At 46.3% G+C, this 26,779-nt stretch overlaps 1 protein-coding gene across 2 annotated transcripts in view; it reads left to right on the top strand.

Annotated features, from left to right (window-relative positions):
* The window catches only part of LOC146813269 (vitelline membrane outer layer protein 1-like), a 169,926-nt gene that overhangs the window by 114,789 nt on the left and 28,358 nt on the right, over nt 1-26,779 (top strand). The window contains exons 1-2 of one of the 2 annotated variants that reach the window (XM_085614739.1): nt 10,195-10,300; nt 18,595-18,778. In XM_085614739.1, coding sequence (XP_085470865.1) covers nt 18,614-18,778 — 165 coding nt within the window. In that variant the 5' untranslated portion in view covers nt 10,195-10,300; nt 18,595-18,613. Of the gene's footprint in view, nt 1-10,194; nt 10,301-18,594; nt 18,779-26,779 lie in introns of those variants that run through there. The other variant, XM_085614738.1, reaches the window with a different exon arrangement.

The following is a 26,779-nucleotide window of genomic DNA, read 5'->3' as shown; positions in this document are numbered from 1 at the left end:
GTTGGTCCAGCGGTCGGCCTCCACAGCCAGCTTCCGGGGATCTGTGAGCTTGCTATCCAGCAGATGTTGACGTAGCTCTACGAAGCAGTTCGCAGCCAGATGTTCCCATAACATGAGGTCAGTGAGTTCGGCAAGGGTGGTGACCTTGCTGCCCTTGACCCACCCATCGAAGGCCCGACTAAAAAAGTTTACATACTCCACCCAGGTGGTGCCCGGGATCTTCCTGCAGTCCCGGAACCGTTGGCGGTACATTTCTGGGGTGAGGCCGTATCTTGTGAGGAGAGCCTCTTTCATGTGGCTGTAGGAGGTCTGCAGGGAGAGGGGTAGGTCGAGCAGGGTGTCCCTTCCTTCGCTCAGAAACCGCCCCCACAACCCCGCCCCCCAGTCCTTCTGTGGAATCCGATGGGAGGTCATGGCGACCTCGTAGGCCCGAAACCATTGCTGAATGTCATCGTTTTTATAATATTCTTTGACCACATCCTTGGGGATGTGGACCTTCTGTTCCGCTGGGGGGGCCGTCTCTCGGTTCCCCGAGGGCCTCCCGTCCTCATTTCGGGCCTTGAGCTCGAGTTCTTTTAAGCTGCGTTCGTGCTCTAGTTGGAGCTTTCTTCCTTCGTGCTCCCGTTGGAGCTTCTTTTCTTCCAGTTCGCCTTGTACGCGCATTTGCTCTACCGCTAGCTTTTTCTCCGCTAACTTCAATTCGCCCTCGATTTTGAGTTTGGCTAACTCGAGTTCATGACTGCGGCTTCTCTCTCTGTCCGCGAGTTCTCCCGGGGATAGGCCCCCGTCTGGTACAATGCCTTGCACCTGATTGTCGCTGCTTTCACTTGGAGGGGGTTCGGCTTCGTCGGGGCGCTCCCCCGTGCCTTCCGGGCGGGATGCCCCGGTCTCCACCCAAGTTTTCAGTGCTTTCTGCAAGTCTTCCTTAGTGTTGAGGCCAGTGGTAGCTATTTTAAGTTCTTTGCAAAATTGTTTTAGCTCTTTGTGTGTGTATTCTTCCAGAAGCTCCACCTGGAACACTCTGTTGGCGTTGGTTTCTGCGGAGCTCATGGCGCTTCCTTCTGCCATCTTTGTTGGTCGTGTGTCCGTTGTTCACTGTACGATCTCTAGGTGATGGGCCCAAATCCCGTCGCTTGCCACCAATGTTAGACGGCGACTTCAGAGGAGCCCGGAAAGGGGTCCTGACTTCCCTGAGTCCCACCCGTGTTGTATTGTAGCCGGGCACTGGCGAGAGATTCCCCATGGGGGAATCTCGCAACTAGGATCGTACTTCTGGCACCACACGACACAGAGAGACCACACTGGGTATTCTCAGAAACAAGCTTTATCAAATCGGTATCACTGCAAATATGTACAAGATGAGCACGGGCTCAAGAGTCTCGGAAAGGTAGGGGGTAGCGGGACTGTCTCTGGTAACGGTTCCAAGCAGGGACGTATCCGGCGCACAGCTCACAATCCTCGAGCTGGGGGATACGTGGTCGGAGTCGGGGTCCGGCGGGACCGTGAGAGTCTGGGGGAGCCGCGAGTCACTCAGCGGGCTCAGGTACAGGTTCGGAGGTCTTACGATCTTCAGGGAGCCGCGAGTCACTCAGCAGGGCTCAGGTACAAGTTCGGAGGTCTTACGATCTTCAGGGAGCCGCGAGTCACTCAGCAGGGCTCAGGTACAAGTTCGGAGGTCTTACGATCTTCAGGGAGCCGCGAGTCACTCAGCAGGGCTCAGGTACAAGTTCGGAGGTCTTACGATCTTCAGGGAGCCGCGAGTCACTCAGCAGGGCTCAGGTACAAGTTCGGAGGTCTTACGATCTTCAGGGAGCCGCGAGTCACTCAGCAGGGCTCAGGTGGGGTCCAGTTCCAGGAGCCGCGACCACGTCAGCAGGCTCTCGTTGTTCCAGCGTCGAATCTGCCGGACAGTCTCAGAGCACCCCTTGTTATAGGTCGACCCCGCTTTGATGTCCGGAGTCTGCGCAGGCAGGGGTCTTGTCACCTGGGGGCCGCTTGTCGGGGTTTCCTGCTATTGTCTTTTGATCCTTTCAGGGCCGGGTCGGGAGGAGTCCCAGACACCCAGCAGGCACGGAGCCAGCCCGCAGGGAGGCCGGAGGGCCGATCGAAACCCATCGTCCCAGGGGAGTTCAGAGGTGCGATAGAAACTGCTCCTCCCTCTCTCATCCCCTGGAAGCGTGATGTCCTCCAGCCGGAGTGGCGCCTTGAGGCCCGGGTCGCGCTGGAGCCGGGCGGCCATCTTGTTGCAGGGAGTGGGCACGCGGGCCCGGGGTGGCCGAAAGGAGAGAGGCCATGGACGGGGATGTCCGGGGTTGGTGCAGGTGTCCTGGTGGGAAAGGTCGGCTGGGCCGCGTGCTTGGGCTGCAGGCACCAGGTTTCGGTGGTGCGGGGGCACGGAGGGCCATTCTACGAGGCCGGGTCCAACACTTGGGAAATACCCAAACAGGAAAACCGCCTGTTAGAAATGGGATTTCTGGTTGGCTAGGGCTTGCGCCAAAGCCAGGCAGAAACCACCACACTAGTCAGGGCTGGGGAGTTACATGCCAAAGATAACCCCTGCGCACCCCCTTGGTAGCTTGCCACGAGCAGTCAGGCTTATCCCAGAGGCAATGTGTAAAGCGTTTGCGTGCGCACACAGCAACAACACCCTAGGCCCACCACAAAAGAAACTCCACACAAGGTTATATATAAAAAAATAGCCTTTGTATTATAATAAAACACATTAGATGATAATCACATAATTTACAATGTGCCAACTGGCACTGGGAAGAATTTTACAAGGAACTATTTACACGGGACAGGGCCACATGGACCACTGTCAGAATCAGCACAAATCACCAATTGTACTTGTAGAACATATACCAACTGTAACACAATTTATCACTGTAGAGCACAACCAGTAACTACTGGTGCAATAATGACCTCAGCGTCATCACACTAGCATCAGGTATAAAACCTATCCTGCATCCATCACAGGGGCATAAACACATTATGCAATTTCTAATTATTCTAACGCATTAGACCTAACCACCTAAGTATAACTACACTAGGGGCGTACATCACACAGGGAAGTATAATCTCCCTAGCAGAAATCTAAACAGGTAAAACAACCTCATAATCATAGAAGATCACATTTAGAGGAATAACACAGGGTGCGCAAAACATACTACACACAGTACATTGCCTAACACCATAAGCATTACTATATGAATCACAATAACACCTCAATCACATTAGGGTCCAGGTTGCGCCATTAAAACATAAACGTGGCAGCTGCCCAGTACTTGCTGGGCAGCTGGGGACAAGCACAGGGCCTAAACGCTGCAGCTGGCACTAAGTGCTGCGCAGCTGGGGGAGTAAAATGAGGCTTGGGCTCTCAATGACCCTTGAAATAGTGTCCAAAACGTTGGAGCCACCTAGGCTCTGAAAACAACATGTCCCCATAGCGTTGGAGCCACACGGGGCTCTTAAGGTAAACATGCCCCCAAAGCGTTGGAGCCACAGAGGCTCTAAAAAAACAACCATGTCCCCAAACGTTGCAGCTGACCCCTGCAGAGTGGGGCGGCTGGAGAACACTGGCAATATGGGGCAGCACGGGCCCTCGGGACCCCCACAGGGGCCCTTTCAACAAAATTGGCCAAACGGTGGAGCCACCTAGGCTCCATAAACAATTTTTCCCATCGTTGGAGCGGCCCTCTGGCAGGCGGGGCCGCTCGAGACAGGTCCGGCACTGTGCCTCAATCAGGCACTACCAGCGCTTCACAAGGAGCCCCCCCCAGCCACTTTCACTCACCGGCGATTCTCTTCCTGGCGGGGGCTCCTCCGCGGTGCAGCGGCACGTCTCTTGCTGCCGTGGGTGGCCTTGTCTACCTGCCCTCTTCACCCGGGCCCCCTCCTGGGACCCGGGACTCCTCCGCATCTCGGCCGCCACCACGGGGCTCTCCTCGCGATGGACTGCTCTCTCGCGGGGCTTCCCTTCCAGGAAGCCCCGCCCACAGAGTCCCTGCCTTCCGGGTCATGCTGGGCAGCGGCCCGGAAGGAATTAGATGTGCGGCTCGGGCCGCGGCGGTGATTCCTTGGGTAAAGTGTGGGGTTGGCACCCGCAATTTTAAATAAAGATGAAGCGGGGTGGGCACCCGCACCTCAGTAAAATGCGGGGTGGGCACCCGCGAGATGGTCAATAAGCAGACATAAGCGGGGTGGGCTCCCGCATTCAAATCAATAAAATACAGATGCGGCAATGAGGGGTGCGCTCCCTCCTAATTAAAACCCACAAGCGGGGTGGGCTCCCGCAACCTAGATCAATTTTCGGGGTGGGCTCCCGCTCGGCAGCCATTACAGGGGAATCCCTACGCTGGGGATTCCCTCTGGGGACAAAGACGGCAGCTGAGCGCTGCAGAGCATACACGCTCCTTTTCTTGGCAATATAAGGATAAAGCGCTCCCAGGGCGCTAGAAGGCTGTATAAAGCCTTGGCAGAGTAAAAGGACCAGCAAGAAGGTCCAAAAGGTCCTGAAGGCGTCCAGGGGGCAAGGTAGGGCCTAGGGGCCAGCACACCGGACCCTCCAGAAGGGAGGTAGCCCCCATGGTGGTCCCTCCTGGGCCCCACCAGCAGCAAGCCCCCCTCTGTCAGGATCCAAAAGAGAACATTTTCATGGGGTCATAACCCCCCTTTTATACACCAAATCCTTTGTCTCCAAAGGTGCAGGGAAGGGGCGGACCAGTTGCAACTGGTTCCTGAGCACTTTGTTTTGCTCAGCCACTCTCCCTGTTCACAGGACAGGCCAGGGACATCAGGCGCACCACATGGGGTGGAGCCAGCATTGTGTGGGGAAAGCCCAGCCCTATTCAGGTCCCAGGTGTGCTCCTCCCACCCATCTAGCTGCTGACCTCCCCATTCACCACTGGGTGACTCATCCTGACTCTGGGGATTCCCTAGCCCATCACATGACCTCAGCCAGCCAATCGCCAGACAAGGCACTCATCTCACACTGCACGCAGAAATGCCAACTTCTAGAAGTGTCACTTCCACACTATGTACATTTATGCTGCACACATCATCGCACAGCATTTCATCACACGATTCCGCACATACCAAACTCGCACCTGCACTCCCCACGCATCAGGAACTACCAGGGACACTTACATTCCCCCATGCATTCCTATGGGAGGTCAGGCCAACCTCACTACACGCACGCACTTGACCCTGGGACTCAGTGGTAAAGTGCGCAGAAGCCAAAAATCACTAACACTTGGTCACAATAAAAGCAAAAAGTTTTAGGGGTGAACCTGCCAGAAGGGCCAAGTCCAACACCGCCCATGCCACCTTGGAGACCTGCAAATAAACTTATGCACAAGCCATAACTATTTAGGCGTTTGGTTCTTTGGAAGGGCCAAACCAAAGGCCCACCTAAAATATCTCAGGAGCAAGCGAACCAGGGTCACCCACAGTATGAAACACTTAAGTCATCATTTACACAGTTCAACTGCAGAAACTATATTAAAATTCTTGAGAGCTAAACTAATACCCTCCCTAAACTATGGTCACATAGCCTACGCTGGAGTGCTGGACAGCACCTTGAGACCGTCACAGGTGTTTAGCCACACTTTACAAGACCCTTGATTGATTGCTTGATTGATTGATTGATTCATTGATTAATTGATTGAATGTACCTTATGAACTCTCAAATCACTACTTAAAACAAATCTTTATATTTTCCCAGCAGGCCAGGAGAGGAAGGCTATGGAACTATGTCTCGTAATCCCAGACCTTACATGCTTGGTAGACCTCATAAAATATTACATCAGGACCCTGAGAGCTCCAGTGCCCTCACTCAAAGCGCAAATTAAAACCATGATCGAAGAGGAAGGCTATCCATGGCATACACAGCTGGCAGTGGCCACAAGTCTTCTGGAAACTGACCCCTCCAGTCTGTATAATTGGGATAGTCCATTTTACAGCCTGGAAGAACGCAGTGAACATGCAGGTCATAAACATTTCATTTGAGCGAGACACCGAAAGGCTCCACCACAGAACTGACTTTAGTACATTGGATGCCTTCTACTGAATCTTGGGGTAAGCCTAGCCCTATTTCGAGCAACCATCGACAGCCCAGGCACCAAGGCAAATCACAATTATCAGGCTTCTCGCACTGCCTTTCGCAGACTTTAACCCAGACTGGCCACGGAGAGAGGAATTATCATCTTGACTATGTAGTTACCATCGAGAATCCTGGCTCCACCTGTCGTGTTGCTGTCCAAACCTGCAACCAAACTAGCATCGAGATAAATATTAAGCTGCAAGACATTTTAAAATGAACAACACTTTATTCAGTCCTAGTCCCTCAGATGTTCCCAGACGGCCGAGGGCAAGAGCCATAGGACCTATGAAATGTAGAGAAAGAGAATACAACATTATTTACATAAGAAACTTCACAGATTTTACAATAACGCCGACATGAAAAGAAAATTCAATGTGTGACAACATTTCAAGTATGCTCGGCAGGCTACTTATGTTTTGTCTCCTAAGGGTGAATTCTAAATGAAATTGAGCTGGCAAGGCCTGCCGAGGTAGAGTAAAAAGACGACGATAGGTTCCTATCATGAGGCTATGTATGATTTTATCAGTGTTAGACCTGGCACCTTGGCATGGGTCTCCCTTCCATTTTTGTTGATGTTGCCTCATGTATTTTTGCTGGTGTTAGTTGCTCAGGGCACTGTGCCACTGCTGTCCAGTGCCACAGTGCAAGTGCTCCCTATTGTAAATTAATGTATGATTTGTGATTCCATGATTAGTTGGTTTGGTTTACCTGTCAGACCCTAGTACAGGGCACCAGGAGTGCCCAGGGCTTGTAAATCCAAATACTGCTGGTGGGCTTGCAGCACTGGTTGTGCCACCCACAGAAGCAGCCTGTAAAAATGTGTCTAAATTCTGCCATTGCAGAGCCTGCGTGCAGTCTGGTACTGTCATGCAGACTGGGCAAGTGCACCCACTTGCCAGTCCCTAAACCTTCCCTTTTCTTCATATCAGACACCCCTATGGTAGGCCCAAGGGCAGGGTGCATTGTAAGGATAAGGTACGACAGGCCCTGGTATGTGTGGCATGTTCTAATAGTGAATTACAGCCATTTTTCACTATTACAAGGCTACCTGTTCTCCATAGGCCAGAATGGGCAGTTTGATTATTACATTTTATAATCCTAACTGACTCAGGGAACATTTTAGAAATTCGAATTTAGTATGCCTGAACTCAGAATTATAAAATACACCTTTTAGTGAAGTTGGTTTTAACATTATGTGTTTGAAAATGACACTTTTAGAAAGTAGGCATTTTCTTGTCTAACCATTCAACATGCCTCGCTAGGCTGTGTATTCCCTGTCTGGAGTTTTGAGTGACAGGGCTGGGGAATTCCAGGAGACAGGGTGAGGTGTCCCAGTGGTGAATAGAGAGATCTGCATCTAGATGGGTGGGAGGAGTTGCACCTGGGACCTGAGTAGGGCTGTGCCTTCCCTCCACAATGCTGGCTCCACCTCCTGTGGTGCGTCTGATGTCTCTGCCCTGCACTCTGAAAGAAAAGAAGGAGTCAGGTAAACAAAGTGCTCAAGGACTGACCAGAACTGGTTTGAACAAGGCAAAGGCCTATCTGCCATCAGAGGACAAAGGATTTTGGGGTATAAGTATTCGGACCCTGATCCCAAGAATTTAGATTACTTTGGGAAACAAGAAGAAACTCTGCTGAGGAGAGGAACCAAGAAGAAACTGAGGAGAGACTATCCCTGAAACTGGGGGATTGGCCTGCAGGGGTTGCCTACTGCCAAAGAGTGGAGAAAGGAACTTTGTGTGTACTTTTGCTCAACTTGTGAAGGATCTCGAAGGGTTTGGAAAAGAGCTTGCCTCCTGCTGAAGTCTCAGGAACAACAGACTTCACCCCACAGCTCCCCAGATTTCTTTGGAAGTGCCTGCTGCTGTTGTTGGGCTTCTGAGGGACTGCGTGTCGAAAGGAGCTGGGAGCGTGACTCAAGAAGGAGAAGCGTGCCGCCGTCAGAGCTGTTGTTGTCGCATCTCGTAACGTGTGTCGCCGCTGCAGCATCGCATCAAGCGGAAGCATCTCGCATCATCGAGGAAGTGTCTCGCAACATCGAAGAAGCGTGTCGCCATCACAGCCATCGTAGCTGACGCATTGCAACGCATCAAGAGAAGAGTCTCGCATCGAGGAAGAAGCGTGTCGCCATCGCAGCCATCGTAGTTGTCGCATTGCACCACATCAAGAAAAACGCCTCGCATTCCACGGAGAAGCGTGCCGCCTTCGGAGCTGCTGCAGCTGAAGGATCGTATTTGAGTCTTCTCGCAACATCGGAGAAGCGTGCCGCATCTGGAAGATCTTCACGTCTTTATTTCTTTGCACCAAAAACTTCATCACATCAACATCATTGCAACACTTTCTTTGCCCTGCGTCTCACATCTAAAAGGTGCATTGACTTAAAGTGTCGCATCTAAGAACTTAAGAGAACTAAGCAAAATTCTACCATTTAAAGTAACAGTATTGTGTGTTTTTGTCGTTTAATGGTCTTGTGGTAAATCTATATAAAGAATACTTATTTTTGATATTTAACCGGTGTGGTGTCCATCTGTAGTTTTGTCACTTGGCTACTGTATGTGTTCACAAATGCTTTACACACTGCCTCTGAGATAAGCCTGTCTGCTCGTGCCAAGCTACCAAGGGGATGAGCAGGTTTTTTTTAGGAGTGTACCCCCTTACCCTGACTAGAGGCGAGGGTCCCTATTTGTCACAAGTGCATACCTGTGTCAACTAGAGACCCCCAAGTCTAACAATCAGCTATCCCTCTTAATATCTCCACACCGTACGTCAAGGAAGGGCTGTGTTTGGCTGCCATTACTTCTAAAATTGGCTTAACAGACAAGCCTTGTAAGGTGTTCCGTAGTGAGGCAAACACAACAACTAGTTGACTTCTTGAAATTGCAGCACACTGATTCTTTAATGGACCTCTAGAGTCAAATATCACTCCCAAATATCTATACTCGCATGCTAATTCCAACACTTTCCCAGACTAGCATGGTTTTAGTTTTACTTAATTTGACGTTTAACTCATGATCAGCAGCATACTGTACAATTTTGTTAATTGAACACTGTAGCCTCACTTTAGTATAACTAGTCAAACCGATTTCACCGCCATACAATAGATGTGAAACATTAACACCAGTCACAATAGGGGATTGTGAATTGATTCTGTTCAAAGCAGGGTTAATATCTGCAAGGTACAAATTGAACAAGAGAGGGGCCAGGACACAGCTTTGTTTTAAACTGTTTATTGTAGGATTTTTTTTTATACTGTTAAACCACAGCCCAGACTGACTCTCGTCCAGGTATTCGTGTACAGAGGTTGGATCACTAAGAAGAGAGGGAGAAATTCCCCAGTTTACCAGTTTTACCCCAAAAATATTTCTCTATACGGCATCAAATGCTGAACAAAAGTCAACATTACACAAATAGAGTTTAACAGAGAAACACATTACTTGTTCTATTGAAAGAGCCAGCGCCTGAATGTAAGTGGTTGTGCCAGTTACCTTTATGAAACCAGTCTGGTTTTTCAGTAGCAGTGTATTGAATTCCACCCAAGCTGTGAGATCTGTTAGGAGGCGTTTAGAAAAAAACGTTGCCTCACAATCCATTAAGGCTATCAACCTGTAATTGAAGGGTAGAGAATTTTTACCAGCTTTGTGTATAGGGGCCAATATTGATCCCCTCCAGCTATCAGGTATTTCTTGAGTGAGAAGGACATGATTAAATAAAGTGACCAACCTGTCTGCCCAGGCTAGCGGGTTTTGTTTATAGAGTGATTGCGTTAGACCATTTAGTCCCAGGGCCCCGTCTCAACAGCTTTTACTTATTATTTTTTCTACCATACCAGGTGAACACGCTTTAAATGGGACTTCCCTCAGAGCTTGATTATCCACCTTTGTGGGTATCTTTAATGTGACTGTGCCCTCATACATTTCTGCAAGATGATTTGACCTCGTAGTTTCTGAAATACTTGATGATGAAAAGTGAGTTTTCCATCTGTTTGATTGATTTTCTAGCTTTAAAAAAGAATTCTTTGGCATCTTTATGCTTAGAAGCTAGAAGGATTTTGCACTAATACTGATCTGCTTCTGTTTTTGCTTTGGTCCAAACAGCTTTTTTATTTAGCGCTCAAAAGTTTGGTAAAACCTCACTCCATATGCTTGAGTTGGAGCTATTTCTCAAGACCCTCAAGGTGTGATTTAGCTTCTTTTTGCAATGGTAAGTTGAACTGATGTTTTCCCTGGCTGTCTGGAAGGTCACCAGCATAATTGTAGTACTGGCCCTGTAATGGCCTACTTGCTTATCTTGTAAAAGTGCTACCAATGATCCAAGGGGTGGAGGATTGATTTGCTTATTTTTTTCCCATTGGATTCTGGTTTGTTATTCCACTCTGTTGATGCATGTTGCCTACTGTTGCTGCTCTTTATAATTAGACATTGAGGAATGATTGATTTCCAGTGGAGAATGTTTTGCGATGAAACATTTAGATTAAGACTGATCATCTATGGTTGGTGATCACTTTCTAGCCTACTTCCCAAATGTAATTTGTCACTGTGTGCAATAAGGACAGACACACTAAAGTGTAATCTATAACTGCCTTGAAGTTTGTAGAGTAGTGCGTTGTATGAGCTGGGATGTCCGGTGCCACCCAGCCATTCTAACCTCCCAGGCCCTAGTGCCCCACATACTGGCCGCAAATTGCTTCCCACGTGTATCTGCTCACTGTTTAAAGGATTGCAGAGGTGGAATATGCCAAATCTGGTCAATAGTTTTCGTTATTTGATCCTTCTGATTCATCTGAAATAAATACATATTCAAATCACCAGTCAGGACAATATGAGCCTCAGGGTTAGATGTACATTGAATGGATATGAAGACCAATAAAATCTCACTAGTTTCTTCTTTACGGCCTGATTGTGGATGGAGATAAACATTCATAATCAACAAAAGGAACGTACTTGGTGAATTATTGACCCAAACTTTTGCTGCTTACAGATTAGGAGGGTCAATGATAATTTGTTCTATTCTGACATCTAATTTCACTGATTCATACAATCCCAAACCTCCAGTGGCACATCAAATTATTTTTGTTTTAATCGCCAGTTTATTAAAAACCCAAATATGCTGGAAAATCCATCACTTCCTGGGCCCGTCTTTCTTGCATAATCACCATATGAAATGATCTGATAAACTTAAAAATTCATCATCATCCATTTTTCCAAGAAGATCCTCTATAATCCAAACACATCACAAGAAGGATTTCTGCGATTGGCTAACAATTAGGTGATTTCTCTGTCACTTATACATGGTCTTTTGTGATGCAGGAAAAAAAAAATTCCCACAAGCCGGGACCAGTCTGAGTTTACGTGTTGGTCTTGACTTGCTAATTGGTCCTCTATACTTTGATCATTTAAGATGTATCGGGGCACTGGGCAGCTTGATCGATTGGCTCCTGGGCCCTTTGAGTGTTGATACTGCGGTAGGCTGGAGATGATCCAAGGGAGTATTAAAGTTTCTACTCAGTACATGTAAACTCTGGTCACCCCCTTCCCCTGCTGCCGGGGCATGGGCCTGAAGCCTGTCAGGCTGAAGAAACTAAGTATATGCTTCATCCTTTTTGCATGTAATTAAAAAAAAACCTGCTTCTCTGCCCATAATTGTTCCACTAGCAAATCCATTGCCCAGGTCATTGTCGTCAGTTCTTCTCCACCAGAAATTAGAGCATTTAAAAAAGTGACTGCATGAATGTCAGATGACACAATATGGCGTAGAGACAGGATTTCTTGAGCCATGTGTAGCATTGACCCTTTGATGATTTTATGAAAGGTTCCTCTTGAATTTTACTTTGGTATAAATGTGAATTTTCAGGTGGCAAGCGTTCTTCAGAGATTCATACTTTTTTCCTGTCTGTTTTGTTTTGTACCAGATTGTCCTTTCATTGGTGGGAGGCTACACCCCCTAGTCAGCCCCAATTTTATTTTCCTTGTTTGCCAGAATAACAGTTGTTGTGGCCTGTTCTTTTAAAAAAAATTAAAAGACAGATTCACCACTTGTGTGCCTGTTTCTTCCTGCTGGTACTTGCTCATGCTCAGACCTTGATGCTTTAAGACTCTTATTTCCCTGTAGTGGGAGAGCTTCCAATAATAGGTTTGGATCCAGTTATAGTAAGGATTTACCCATATTGCTTAGGGCTACCATATTTGCAAGACTGCTGTCAGTATTGGTCACACAGTTGTTTATATCTGCTGCCTCAGTATGATCGAGCTCTTCTTCCAGCATATTAACTGATGCCGTTATGTTTGCTATTGTGTTTTTTAGATGGGGTGGACTTGACCGGTCTGTTCAGTTTGTAGTTCACCTTTACCTGGATTGAACTTTTTATTGTGTGCTTTCCTAAGCCTCTTGGGCTGTCTTTTAGTTGGCTGTGTGATGTCTTAGAGTGGAGCAGACCTTAGTAAAGTGTTAGTTATATGGGTTACTGCCTCTCGAAGCGGGGGGATAACACAACTTTCAGTTCTCAAGCAGTACCTACTAGTTACTAGTCCAGTACCCTGCTGTTACTGTTACGAGCCCAATTGTCAAAGCTAATTACCTAGGTGTGTGCACTGCTTTCCGAGCTGTCTTTAGCTGCACTTTAATGTCAGATTCTAAAATTCCTGGAAGAGATGGCAGTTTTCCTAACACTGGACTGCAGGCGCATGAAGGAACATATTGAGTGCCCACTTGTCCCCACTGGACCAGCAAATTCAATGTGCCTATTTTTTTTATCAATTGCAGTGATATAAAGAGCCATTGTGTTTAATAAGTCCATCTGGATGTCCAACTTACTAGACTGGTATGCTAAGGCGATGACTACAGCTTGGAATGACCAGAGCCGAATATCCCACGTGTTGCTGTTGTTTCCTCCCCGGCCAGGGGCCATGATGCATCAGCTTGTAGAGAGATGTCTGGGGTCACCGATAAGGGGGGACCAGCCAAAGTCCTTCCTTCTTCCTGTATCGACCTGAGGCCCCATCTGTGAGGGTGGAAAGATCTTGTCCAACTGAGCCTCTTCCACCGGAGCTCTAATAGGATTTGGCTGTCCTATTAGAGAATCACCCATAGCTGTTTGCTGGTCAGTTCCCTGGATAGGATCATTACCATTCAAGCCCTTGAAACTTCAGGCTGTTGCCATTGCTGGTGCACCTCAACCACTACCTGTGTGACCTTGTCCTTAATAGAGTCACTGTTTGGCTCTATTAAACATTTAGATATCACTAGCCCGTTAGGATTGAGAACCTTACCCTCAGGAGTTTTATCCAGCTCAGGCTGCGAAATCTCTGAGTCGTTGTGACATTTTGTTGAGCTGAGCACCTGAGTTTGCCTTATCTCCATAGCTTGGAGACACCATTTTGAACAGTCCTCCCACTGAAAGGCAGGTTTCTTGTTTTAACCTCTTCAGGGATGACAGGCTCAAGGGGTATCTTCTGGTCTTTAAGTGCTAGGTCAAAAAAAAAAGGCAAAAATGGGCATAACGGGCTTTGCAGTCCACTTGCATCTTTGTGATATGTAAGTAAAGAGTCTACTGGATTCTTTAGAAAACCCAATTTCATCTGCATTTTGCCCTGTGCGTTTAGGCTGATGGTCGAAACCTCTGGAGTCGTAAAAAAAAATCCCCCTTTTTCCATTACAGCCTCTATTTGCTTGTGTGCAAGTCTGTTAAATCAGCCTGTTATATCACTTTTGTCTACCCCGGGCAATTATTGGAACACCTCTTGTCCTTTCTGAGCACACGGTGGAACTGGCAACCGCGTTATACTGAGTATCTGAAGGTGCTGGAAGGTTATGGTGGCAGGCGTTTAATGGATACCTTTCTGATTTTTTTACCTTATACACTGCGTAACAAAAAGTGATTGCTTGAACATGCAGAGTTGCAAACGAATCTCTGCCCCAGCAAAGTTGTTAGTTATGAAGAGTTTTAGAAGGCAAGAGTGCTTTAATAACAAGAGTTCGCAAGATGTTTGCACTGAGCCATAGCGCTGAAGTAGACAGCAGCAGGTGTGGACCTCTGAAGGAGCTAGCCACTAGAGCCTTTGCCGGCCATCTCAGCACCTATCGGAGGTCACTGCGGCACTAGACTAACCAGCATCCACCTACCGCCTGGACTCTTGGGTACATTCCCCTGCTCTGGTTGCCCCAGGTTGTGCTACCCTCTTGGTGCCCTCAGGATCCCCGCCGGTTCACCAGCTGCACTTCTCCAGTTCCACCCACTTGGACCAACAGCATCAGTAGGGACCGGAGTAGGAAGGTCCCTGACCATGGCCGGACCGCCGTGCTACTGCACTGTGGTGTTGGGCCTCAGGCCCACATGATGGCAAGAACTGACACAGACACCAGGAGTTATGGTACAATAACTGGCCCGAGCACATGTACCCGGGCCCTTTTATTTACGGGGTGCCTGTGATGTGGTTGGTGGTTGTGCCTGTTCACCAGCAGGGGCGGGTGATGCGACCTCTTCACCGTCGGTGGTGTTGGGCAGCCACGTGTGGGGTGTGCTCTGCACTAGTCTTTCTTGTGCTGTTGCTGGGGGCAGTTCCCTGGAGACGTTGTTGTCTTGGCTGGTCATCCACTTCTTGCTAGTGGTGGTGGTTGTCTGTGTGTAGCTCCAAGTTTCTTGCAGCTGTTTGCGGGGTTTGTCAGTCTCTCCGCATACCTTGCAGAGGTTGCAGGCTGTGCTCTTGCTTATATGATGCTGGTCATGGTGGGCAGTTAGTGTGCTGGACCGCTCTTTGAATGCGCCGGTGCAGATCCTCCTGCTAGGATCCCGTCGCAGTCTCCTTTTGCTGATCCAGTCACTTCCAGCAGGGTAGTGGGGTGTTAGGGCCTCTCCTCCGGTGACGGTCATGGGGCCCAACTGGCTATCCGCTCCAGCCCGACAGTATGTCCGTCCTTCAGCGCGTTGCGCCTGGAGAGCCACCAGGTGGCGCTGCGGTCGTTTTGATGGCTTGCCCTGGTTGTCGCAGGTTTTGAGTGCTGGAGGAGCGGGTGCAAGGCTCTGTGTGGTGTCGACACGTGGCGCTGCTTGCGTGTGTGCAGATGTGGGTCTGGCATGCACTGTTGGCCACCGGATGGTGCTGACATCGATGCTGGTGGCAGCGGCGGCTGAAATGGAGTCCTCGGTTAGTAGCGTCGCATGGATCGGCACCCGTCCCGGGGCTCAGGGGTGACGAGGTAGCTTTAGCCATGAGTTTATATACGGTTGTGCAAATAGTATGTGGGCGGGGCTTTACCTTCTTTTGGTAGGCATCCCTAAATGTGTGCTCATGGAGGGCCACTTGCAGTGGGCAACGCTGACGATGTCCTTCCTGGGTGTGCCCTGGGTGCTGTGGTGGCAGCATTGGGCTTTCCATTGCGTTCAGGGAAGAGTTCCTCACTTGTTGAGGGCTGTGTCCCACTTGCTAGATGCCTAAGGCTTGTGTCACCCTGTGATGGTGTGTGGTTTATTTACTCATGCCAGTAACTGGGCTGCTGTTGGAAGCAAAGTCCTTTCCTGTGGTCACAGGGTGCAGTCAGTGTTCTGCTGGCGTACGTGTTTGCATGGTGCCGGTATGCAACATGTGTGATGTGGCACCTTGATCACCAGGTAGCGCTGCCGCTATTTGCTGGGCTACGGCAACTTTCTTGCTGCAGCAGGCCGCGGGGGATGTCTGCGCAGAGACAGTAACTTCTATAGTTGCTCCTTACTGCTTCTTGTAGGAGGTGCGGTGCCGCTCGTGTCAGCCAGGTGGTGCTGCAGGCACCTCGTAGGCCAGGGTTCTCCTCACTGACGCCACGCTCAATTCGAGCTGTCAATGCGGGGGCATGTAGCGCTGGAAGGCTGATCATCTCAATCCTGGTCGGGGTGGTCTCCGGAATGGCCTCAGTAAGTGTGTGGTCTACTTCCCACATTGCTGCGTAAACGGCCTTACCAGTATGGCGGGCTGCTTCAGGCTGTGCTGGCCTTGCAAGGGGATTGCAGGGAGCATGTCTATTTCCCCTGAGTACTGCAGATTGTCCCCATGAGACGGCAGGGGGTACTCTTGCTTCTTCTCACTGCTGCTGAGGCCGGCCTGTACTTCACTTTGCCGAGACGGAGGCCTCTCCGCTGGCAGTCTCTTTTACAGCCCTGGTGCAGTCAGCACCGTCTCTCCAGCCGGTGCTCTTCTCTTTTCTCCTGCTCACGGCTCCAGGGGCACAGCGGCGCCTGACATACTCCTCATCCCTCAGGCGGGACTGATGGAGGGCGGTATCTTCAGCTTTGGTGAGTCCTCGCAGTGCCGGGCAATGATGGGCAGTGCAGGGTGCGGCATGGCATGCGGGGCTGAGGTCGTCACGGCACCTCCCTTTTTGTTCAGCAGACGCAGGGAGCGCTGTTGTCAGAGCTCTGCCTTGCTCAGGGGGGGGCAGGGTCGCTGCCTGGTGAAGATCGCAGGGCTCTTTAATTGCGGCAGTAAGTGTCTGAGTGAGGTGGCGGCAATGCCGTAAGCATGATGGGAGACTCACGCTTTTACTGGTGTTCAGGCGGCTCCTGTCCTCCTCCAGAGAGACAATAAAACACCGAGTAGCAGGCATGCGGGGTTAGCTACCCGCCTCGTCGCCAGTGTGTTGTTGGGCCTCAGGCCCACATGATGGCAAGAACTGACACGGACACCAGGAGTTATGGTACAATAACTGGACCGAGCACGTGCACCCGTGCCCTTTTATTGACGGGGCCACGTCACTCGTGGCACCCGTGATGGATGGGTGTGGGGGTGCAGTGTGTCCAGCCCTCGAGGGAGTGGCTGAGACTTTAGCTTCCTGTGGAACACTAGAATGTGTCCCGCAGGACATTACATGCACCGCCTCACAGCCCAAGTCGCCTTGGGAGCGGTTCTTGTTGATGTACTCCACTGCAGGAGAGCTCGCTGGAGTGACCCGCGCCTGAAGCCTCACAGACTTCTTCCACTGCGTGGAGGCTGACACAGGCTGAAACTCTAGCGGGAAAACCCATGCTGGGACCTCACAAGACAGAGCCGGGCGGCACGCCAATCCTGACAATCGCATCCTGTCACTTCCGCGTTTGGTCACTTCCTGGTTCCGGAATCATTTCGGAAGGAACAGCAATGTGCTTTATCAATGTTGCTGTATTATTGAATGTCATTATTTTATGCTATTTATTAGCATGTTTTAGTATGGTACATTACAAACTCTGATTTTAAGTGTTTACATGTAATGATTTTAAATTATCGACCATGAATACAATTATTATTACTCATTTTTGATAATTACTGTGATAAGGAAGTCAAGTGTTTAGGTGTCAGCCTTGCAGCCTCTATTGTCCATGAACTGAGTAAGTATCATTTAGTTGGATAATAGTAACATCTATTTCCAGTCTTACAAAGTGTAGGTGTGTGGTGTGAATTGCTCCATAAGTCTTACTAAGTTCTGTGAAATTTTCACATGCTGTAGATCTTTTTGATGGAGACAACACATAAGTACTGCAATGGGACTGCAAAATCACAAAGAGCATTCTAAGCATCACTGAACTGCCATATCACCCAACACAACTCTACACATGACAAAGGCCTAGATGAAGGTGCACTGACCTCTTGCAACCATATGGGAGATAAGGCAAAGAGTAAGTAGAAGTAAGCATATTTAAGCAATAGACAAGTGCCTCAAAATTATACCTACTGGGCTCTTCTAAACTAACATGCACTCCTGACCTAAATGTTCTTGACCTTTGACATCAGTGTGCTGGTGGAAGCTTTTCTTTGAAATGTATACACTACCTCATTGCCCTACTTACTCAAAACTGTAAAATCCACCTAAGAATTTGGGATGCAGTACATGGGACTGAATGTATGGGTCAAAGAGCACTCTCTTACCTACACATCTCCCCTTGTTAGGGAAGGGACTGAAGTAGAACAGTTATCACAGTGTCATGATGTATTGATAAATAAGAGAGTGGCATTCAAGGCCAGTGTACAGCACATGAAGCACTCGACTGCTGCAGCCCTTGGAAGATGTCTTCTGACGGCAACCTCCAAAACAGTGTGCAGAGAATTTACACTGCCGCGTGGTGTGGCAGAAGTTTCGCATATTCTAATTGAAAGCTTTGGAAAATACTTCCCTGGGACCTTAGAAGCGAAACAAAACTGCTGATTTTTAGAAAACTACCACTGTAGCCGTGGTAACTCTTTAAATGCAGAATTCCCTTTATAGTGCAGAAGCTAGTGCCAAGATGCCTTAAAATATATATGACGCTCTATAAAAATGCATATCAAATATCAAACAGATAGTTCTTCTATGGGATACAAAGAAAACAATGAACACATGAGGACAAGGAAGAGGCTTAAGGGTGTGTTGGTGGTATATTGGACAGAACACTCACTTGTCACTATGCCAGTGTATATTCTGCTTGGGATCAATTTACTATGTTTTGGATTCAAGGCTGAAAAGTAATAAAGATATATTTTCATCATATGTGTTAATATCTTTGTCTTTTTCTACAGAAATTTGCAGGCATCCACAATGCTGCAAGTGATCAACTTGATTCCATTTGTTATCATATATGGCTTTACAGAGGGCAGAAAACACTCCAGCATCATATCAGTTACAAATGGTGGACACAATGGAATCTGGGGACCTGTGGAATTTTGCAAACCTGGTTTATATGCCTATGCATTTTCAATAAAGGTACTACATTGCACCCCTCACTGGGCACTATAAATTTCTGTATGTTCTAGATTTATGTGTCAAATAAGCTGCATAAAATATTTTGACTGCTACATTAAGGACAGAAATGGACAGCGCACACTGTCACATTTTTCATTTTGTTAAAACCTTTGCGACCAAATGTTTATGAAACATATACGTACAAGTGAAACTTGGTGGTGAAGAATGGAAAAAGAAACACAATAATGAGCGCCACACCCTCGGAGAAAACTCCTAGTCACAAATTTGGTAGTTTCTTTTTGAAAAACAAAAACAAGTCACAAGATTTGTCATATGTCCATCAAAATAAATGATGGCAGCCGTTCACCAATCATTTAGTACATTGAAAGGGACCACAGTAACGGTGGTTCCTTTCAATCTACATAGATGACCTCAGAGCTGATGACCATCTCTACTTTTGGCAAATGGAATACCCTCAGGATGGTATGGGTAATGTTCTTCACTACCCTGATGGATACTGGTCCATCCACTTTGCAAGTTGCATTCCAGGATAATTCTGCGATTTTCCACAGAGCCCTGCATTGAGCCCTCAATTCTTTGCCATCAGATTCGCATAATTAATTGCATGTAATTATGTATGTATTGATATATGTCTGTATGCATGTATGCATGAATGCATGTAAGTATGTATATGGCACTTCTATGGTAGAAACCTAGTCAAAAGGCAGCGAAGTGCTGTTTATGGTCAAATACCATCATAAAATCAATGTGTGGCATTGTAATGTAGTGTGTTTTAAAGATGCGACTCTCCAACTCTTTCATAATTTGGAGAAGCATTGATGTGGTCCAGATAGATATTAGGATGTTGATCCAGATGGTGAGAGCACTTCTTAGTTTGTAGTCTGGTGGTGTTCTGGCTGCAGATATGTTTACAACCACCAGAGATGGTACGCTTGTCTGTAAGAAAGGCCTGGGCGTTGTACTGGATAACTTTGGAAATTTATCAGCACTACACCATGAGTTTAAACTGTTTATCATATATGTGTAGAGAGATGCAAAAGATTAGGAATTAATGTTTACCACTAATAGCACAGAAAGCAAACCAGAAATGTGATCACTCTCCAACTGAACCTGCAATGCAGGTATCACTTGAGTGGAGGTTACACTCCAGTATGCTCTCCCGCACAGGTGACTCTGTTAAATATAGACCCCAGTATTGTCTGGCAGAGGCATGAATTAGGCACGGGTGCAGATTACTTTATGCTGACTCCATGGGTTCAGATGTGCAATCAGTTCACTTATTCTTGAGCACTTTATGGATATGGGCAGTACTAAGGTTCTTATGCTCGAGTATTTTGCATGTGTTACAGTCTCTCTGGTTCAATGAAGAACCGCTGATCTTTATATTTATAGATCTATAGATCATTGGTAAATATATTGAAAAAATAGCCTTTAAAAAGTTATACTTTACATGCCAGATGTCCTTGCATGCTAATTACCATGGGCCTACCTATGACTAGTCTTTCAGAGCTGTTTTGTCGAGGTGTGAAACACTTCCCTTAGGGCAGAGATAATGACTTAGACCTGTCAAGATGGCTCCAGATGTGGAATATGACTCCACCTACTTATGTAGGGCAGTTTAAGAGTATTCATTAAGTTCACTAACTGAAAAGAGACCGGGGAGACCCGTACTTTTATACTTTATTGAAAAGAAGAGGGGTGCCTTGATTCCAAAAACACTTTAGCCTGTTGGCTTCACTTTTAGTCGAGGACGGAGGTGGCCACAGAACCAGTTTTGAAAATTTGAGTGACAAGAAACTACTCATTACCTTAAATACATGTCTAGGTGTACACACAAGTGCTCGCAAGGAGAAATAAGGAGAAATAGGGTTTCTCCACCTTGGAATTTATAGAGAATGGTCCAATGTGGGATAGGTTTCAGTTAGCCAAGAAGGATGTGCCTCAAAAGTGGAAAGGTTTGCCCTTGAGAATGCTTTACCCATTGTTCAGGGAGTTTCCAGGAGCCACCCCCACCCACTAGCTAGCCAATTGAACAAAAGTACCACCCCAGCACTACAGAACACCTTCTGGACCTGTGGGAGACTAGAAAGGGACTGAAGAGACTGGAAGGACTGGACCTGATCCTACTTGTACCCAGGACAAACAATTGCACTCCCAGAAGTAGTTGGCTGCCCCCCTTTGTTGCCATAAGGACATACCAAGCTGCAAGAGGCCTTTTCCAGGAGTGACCATTTGAGCAATCACATCTAGAACCGGGCTGGTTCTCAATGGTTTCTTAAGTGTGTCCTGTTCCCTAAGTGCTGTCGCTGACATTTAGGGAACCTTAGAAGAGACCATACGCAACAGCTCCAGAAAGTGTTAAAAGATGTGAATTTGAATATTTGTTGACTTTTTGACATCTGGAACTGCAGCACGACCTCACAGCAAAGGTGTCTGATTTTGGAAGAACATCATTGGATGCAGCTTTAGGCTTGCAACTCTGGACAGTATTGAGTTCCGAAAAATAGATTAAGTTCAGAGGTAGAAATTTTGATAGGGATAAGGCACAAAAAAGGAACCAGTCTAAAAAGAGGACTTCCACGCCTGTAAAAGTTGAGTTTTCCTGCTCAGAGCTTTTCCCATCAAAACCAACAGCTTCAGTGGTACCTCGTTCAGAGGCTCTCTGGATTTGAAGGGAGTTTCTCAGATACACCCTTCAACTTTGCCCTCTTGAAGTTTTTGACTTCCGAAAAAAACTAGAGGGGTAAAAACTTTGACTTGGACAACCAGTTTGATGTATATGACCTCTGCTCCATCGAGGTTGGCCTCAAGTTGTGCCAAGATCCTCACACAGTTATTTATGATTGTACTTTACATTAACCCTGGGCGTAGTTCGCGAAGTAGCACTTCGCGAAGCTACGCAAAGTGAAGTTCGCACTACGCGAGCTACGCGTAGCACTTCGCGAACTGCGTAGTACCTTGTTCGCACTGTGCCAGATGTCATTTTCAATGATTGCACAGTGCGGACAAGCAACCGGCACTGTGCAATCATTGAAAATGGCATCTTGCACAGTGCGAGCTGTAGTTTTCTGCTGCTCGAGTAGATTTTTACTCGAGCTGCAGCTTTCTCAACGCGAACTGGTAGTTTCTCATCGCGAGCGGTCGCGAGTATACGCGACCACTCGCAATGAGAAACCTGACCTCCTCGCGTTGGGAATCTCGCCGGGAGGTTTATTTTCCATGCTCGCGATCGCGAACAAGGAAAAAGTCTCGCCGGGATGTCATTTTGCTTGCTCGCGGTCGCCAACTTGACGTTGAGGACCGCGAGCAAGCAAAAAATGACCGCAGCACTACGCAACACTATGCTACGCATGTTCGCACTGTGCTACGTGCAGTTCGCGTAGTGCGAAGTAGCGTGAACTTCGCAAACTACGCGAGCGTAGCGTAGTGCTTTGCCCAGGCTTACTTTACATATTCTTGATGCTTTTTGTTTTAAAATTTGAAAACATTTGTAGCTTGGTTTCCTATATTGGATTTTATGACATTTTTCTTTGTTTTTAGAATTTCCTTGTGCGATATTTCTTGAGTTGTGCTTTGACATTGCACTGTTTTAGTGCTGCTAAAGACTTTGTACCTTTTTGTAAATTTAACTTTTCTGTTCTGTGCCTGATTTAGCTGGGGCTGAACTAAGCTTTTTGAAACAGAGAAACAGTTTGATCTGATAAGTAGAACACAATTCCTCCCAAACTAATAATTAATTTTCATATATAATAAAATATACATCCAATGTCCTTCCTGATTAGGTCATTAAGCCTATTTGTATTTTGTAATATGACTATATGCAAACAATCTGTAGACTAAAGTGGAAACTTTAGACTGGAACAATTACAGAATGAGGGTTAAACATCTTGGAAAGCTTACCTACACAGATGTTATAATTACAATGGTTAGGACACCTAAAATCCCACTGCATAACAAAATTCCCTAAAATATTTGGTACACTAAATGTTTTATAGATGTATTGAGGTAAGACAAACATGAAATCCTGCAGAAAGCAGAAGTGCTATTTTTCATGGAGTAGAGATTAGGTATCAGTTGAATAACTTTAAGTTGATAGATACAGAGGTACAACTGCAGCAACGATCTTGATTTGAGTGTCATTTCAGATATTGAATAGAAAAAGGCATTAATTTTTCTAAAAGCTGTCTGACATAAATCATTTGTCCTTTTGCACTTGGCATAAGAAACTAAAATCGACCCTGGTCTGATGCAAGCACAGAGGGTTGGCAGGGGCGGCTGGTGTAATTTAAAACTGGTGAGACGTAAGCAGAACGAATCAACGTATGCGAGCGAGCGCAGCGAGCGAGCCCGACGGCAATAAGGGGGATTTGGGGGGGTTCTCCCCCGTGATAAATGGACTAAAAATTCAGTTCTTCTAGGCATCCATAAAAGAAAACCCATACATTATTTCAGAGAATTTCTGGGTTGCCAAGCAGTATTAAGAGGTTTGCAGGGCTACTGATTGCTGCACTAATTTGAATCAAAGACTTCCTCTATGGAAGCAGAGGTAAACTGTTAGACGTGAGAACTTAAGGAAAACACGTATCCTGTAAATTGTTCAGTGATGCCCTCAGCTGTTATTTTTTTAGACATCTTTCAGAAGCTGTGCAGGCCAGAAGAGTTTCATCAGCTCTGCTAAAAGATCAAGTAAGATCTTTCACATTGAGACTGGTGTCTACCGCTCAATGAAATGATGTTCCCTTTCAGAAGTTGTGGTGTTTTTACTGAAGCATATGTGTTGGTTTGCCACAGTGCAGGAGGAGAGGAATCCTTTCCAAGTAATATAGCGCATGGTTTCAGACTTAATGATTTTTCTGCTCATGGCACGTTTGTTTAGTGCTAAAGGGTGCCTGGCATCAGTTCAAATAGAAACTTCTTGCCATTTCCAAAATGGAGTACTAACATACAACTCGACACAATGACATAACACAAAGTAAAATTACAACACAACAAAAAATATAAATGGACATAAATCAACAAAACAAGCAAAACAGAGCCCATTACAACAACTAATGCAGCAAAATGCAAGTGTAATACAAAAACAAAAAAGCTCAAGAAGCAACACATCATCAACAAAATAGTCACAAAATAGACACACAACCTAAAAAAACACAACACAAGCCACACCAGACAAATACCGCAACAAAAAAATTACACAGCAAACAAATTGACAATAATACAGATAAAGATATACTAACACTAGACCAGAGCACAACGATGCAACAGATGAATAAACACAATACACAAAAATAGTACAGTAGAGTACTTTTGCAACAGCACAACAATTTGCCACACTGCTACTCAACATAACAACAGTACAACCACAACACGGTACAATACTATACCACAACACACAAACACAAAAAATAACCTTATGCAACACAATTCTAAATGTGTGCTGCAGTGTTGTTTTAGGTTGGTGTGTTATGGTGTTGCATTGTGTTAATGTGTTGTGTTGGTACGCTGTGCTGTATTGAGATGCTGTTGCATTGTTGAGTAGTGTTTTATGGTGTCTTATTGGTGTGCTGTATAGTTTATGCGGTGTGTTCCTGTTGCATTGTTTTGTTATGGTATGCTGTGTTGTTGTGCTGTATTGCTGTTATTGTGGTGTGTTATTCTGGTAATATCGTGTTGTGATGTTACTGTACCTCCACTGCAGTGTTTACCTTTAAATAAACGTTTTTTACACTTGGTATTTTTGCTCTGAAGCCAGGTTACTTTGAAGTATTTCAACGATGTTTCACACTTAAACAAAACTGTTTTCAAGAAGATACCATCAAAAACGAGGCAATGCCAACATCAACTCTTTCTCTGACGGATTTGTTTGATCTCAGTTGAAGTGAGTGATGTCTGGAGGCAGAAAGGTTATTCAGGAGTCATAGCATTCACCCATCTCAGTGCCGCCTCGCGGACACGCAGTACCCAAGGTAAGACTCTTCTAATGAAACATCTACTTTTATAATGCACACAATGCCTTACAATGTAAACATATGACATCTAAGCACACTCTTATCTTGTTAACGCAAGCCAGGAACGGTGCACTCGGGTAAGACGAGGCAGTGCTCTTTGAACCACGGTCACCGGAAGACATGTAAAGCTAATGGCAGAAACCTGAATGTGAGACACAGTAATAATATTACCCGATCCTTCTTCTTGAACAACACATACATTGAGTTCCTCATCCTTTGAATGTGAGTTGTATAGCCAAGACAAAAATCTTCCCTGCCATATGCCACAACATAACTTCATTCACTGAAATTCGCTACTATAATGACACATTAATAAAATACGGAACTGCCCATCTGTTTGATCAATGTGACTGGATTAACACACTAGATGAAAAAAATAACATTTGTCTGATTTAGGTTCTAAAAGACTAGAGTCCGATTACCAGAAACTAATATCTCTGACTTTGAATCGGCAAAATTAAAATGAGACTGAATGGCGAAAGTGATCTCCTCCTCTGGCTCTCAGCATTCAACCTGACGAATGCAAGAAACATCCACCACTAGTAGGAAGAATGAGGTGGTTATCCACATACATATTCACAGTTCAAGTACAAAAGAATTGGATCGATGAAGCAGGATATGTCTTTGACCGACTGAAAATCATGGACAGTACCATAGCGATGGCTTTATTTATGCCCCCGACAGATGCCAAATGGACCTGACTATCTATCCTTGGTGAATGGACTGCTCACTGAATTTTGCCCTAGCTAATTAATAATTGGGGGTGATTAGCGCATGTTTCTAGACCCTTTGTGGATATAACTGGTAGTTGGACACCCCGGAGAGATGCTTTAATGGGTGTACTCAAGGTCTTTATGATATACCACTCTCTGTTAGACCCTTAGAGCTTACTGCACCCAACAGGGAAAAAAATGTATTACCTCTTGCCAGCCCACTGCTCGAAATAGAGGATACATTTATTTTTACTAAACACTAAGACACAAACATGTGAGATTGAAGTGGGCAATATCTCAGGCCATGTGCCCATTCTCCCTACATTAGACCTGCAACGGGTCTTCCCTGAAGCATGAAAATGGCTTTTAAACATCATGAAACTTAAGTCTGAAGAGAAAAATAAACCATGGGATCTAATCTGTGAATATATGGATGTTAACAAAGCCTTTGCAGACTCCCTGAACTCGCAATATTGAGGGAAGCAGGGAAGGCATACTTAACGGGTATGCTCATGAGGGACTTGAATGCCTTGCAGAAGCTGCACAAGATAGAGCAGTCTAGAACTTGAGATTGGCACGATGTAGGCTGTATACCATAGCAAGCCTTCCCCAGCCCTGCTACCGTCCTTAATTAACTAAAAATCCCAACTCAATAAAAGGCCGACATCACCAGCAGAAAAGTCCCCGACTCACATTAAAGGATAAACCTATGAAGATGGTGAAAACACACGACGCACCCTAACATGGTCACTGAGGCAAACACGAGCCCAATCGATTATTCCAGCCATACCTAATGCTGCTAGTACAACTGTCACATCCTATAGTCGACGTAAATAAATCTGTATGTTTTTATACAAATTTGTATACCACTAACTGCCCAGAAGTGTTCTCTAGTGAAGAAACGTTTATGAATAAAATAGAGATTCCGACACTATAATTACAATTTAGTGAAAAACTGGATCTAGAACTAACAGAAGGAGAAGAAGAAAAGGCGAAAAAGGCAATGGTGACAGGTAACCCCCCTGGAGTAGACATCTTTCCATTTGAATTTTTATAAAAGTGCACAAATGCATACAATCCACTCTTGTCAGGAATCTAGTGAGAGGCCATGGAAACGTGCATCCTTCACCGAGAATTTAAATACTTTTCAAAATATTGGCTACAGGACTCAATAAAGTGATACACTTTTTAATTCCCGAAAATCAGGAGCGCTCCTCCCAGAACCATACTCAATCTTTAATGCATTTCCTCTGTCAAATTATACAAATAAAAGATGAAAA

This window comes from Triturus cristatus, chromosome 7 (genome assembly GCF_964204655.1).
Source record: "Triturus cristatus chromosome 7, aTriCri1.1, whole genome shotgun sequence".
In the NCBI taxonomy this organism is placed as follows: domain Eukaryota; kingdom Metazoa; phylum Chordata; class Amphibia; order Caudata; family Salamandridae; genus Triturus; species Triturus cristatus.
Note: the sequence above shows the minus strand (reverse complement) of the source record. Positions and strands in the feature narration are given on the sequence as shown.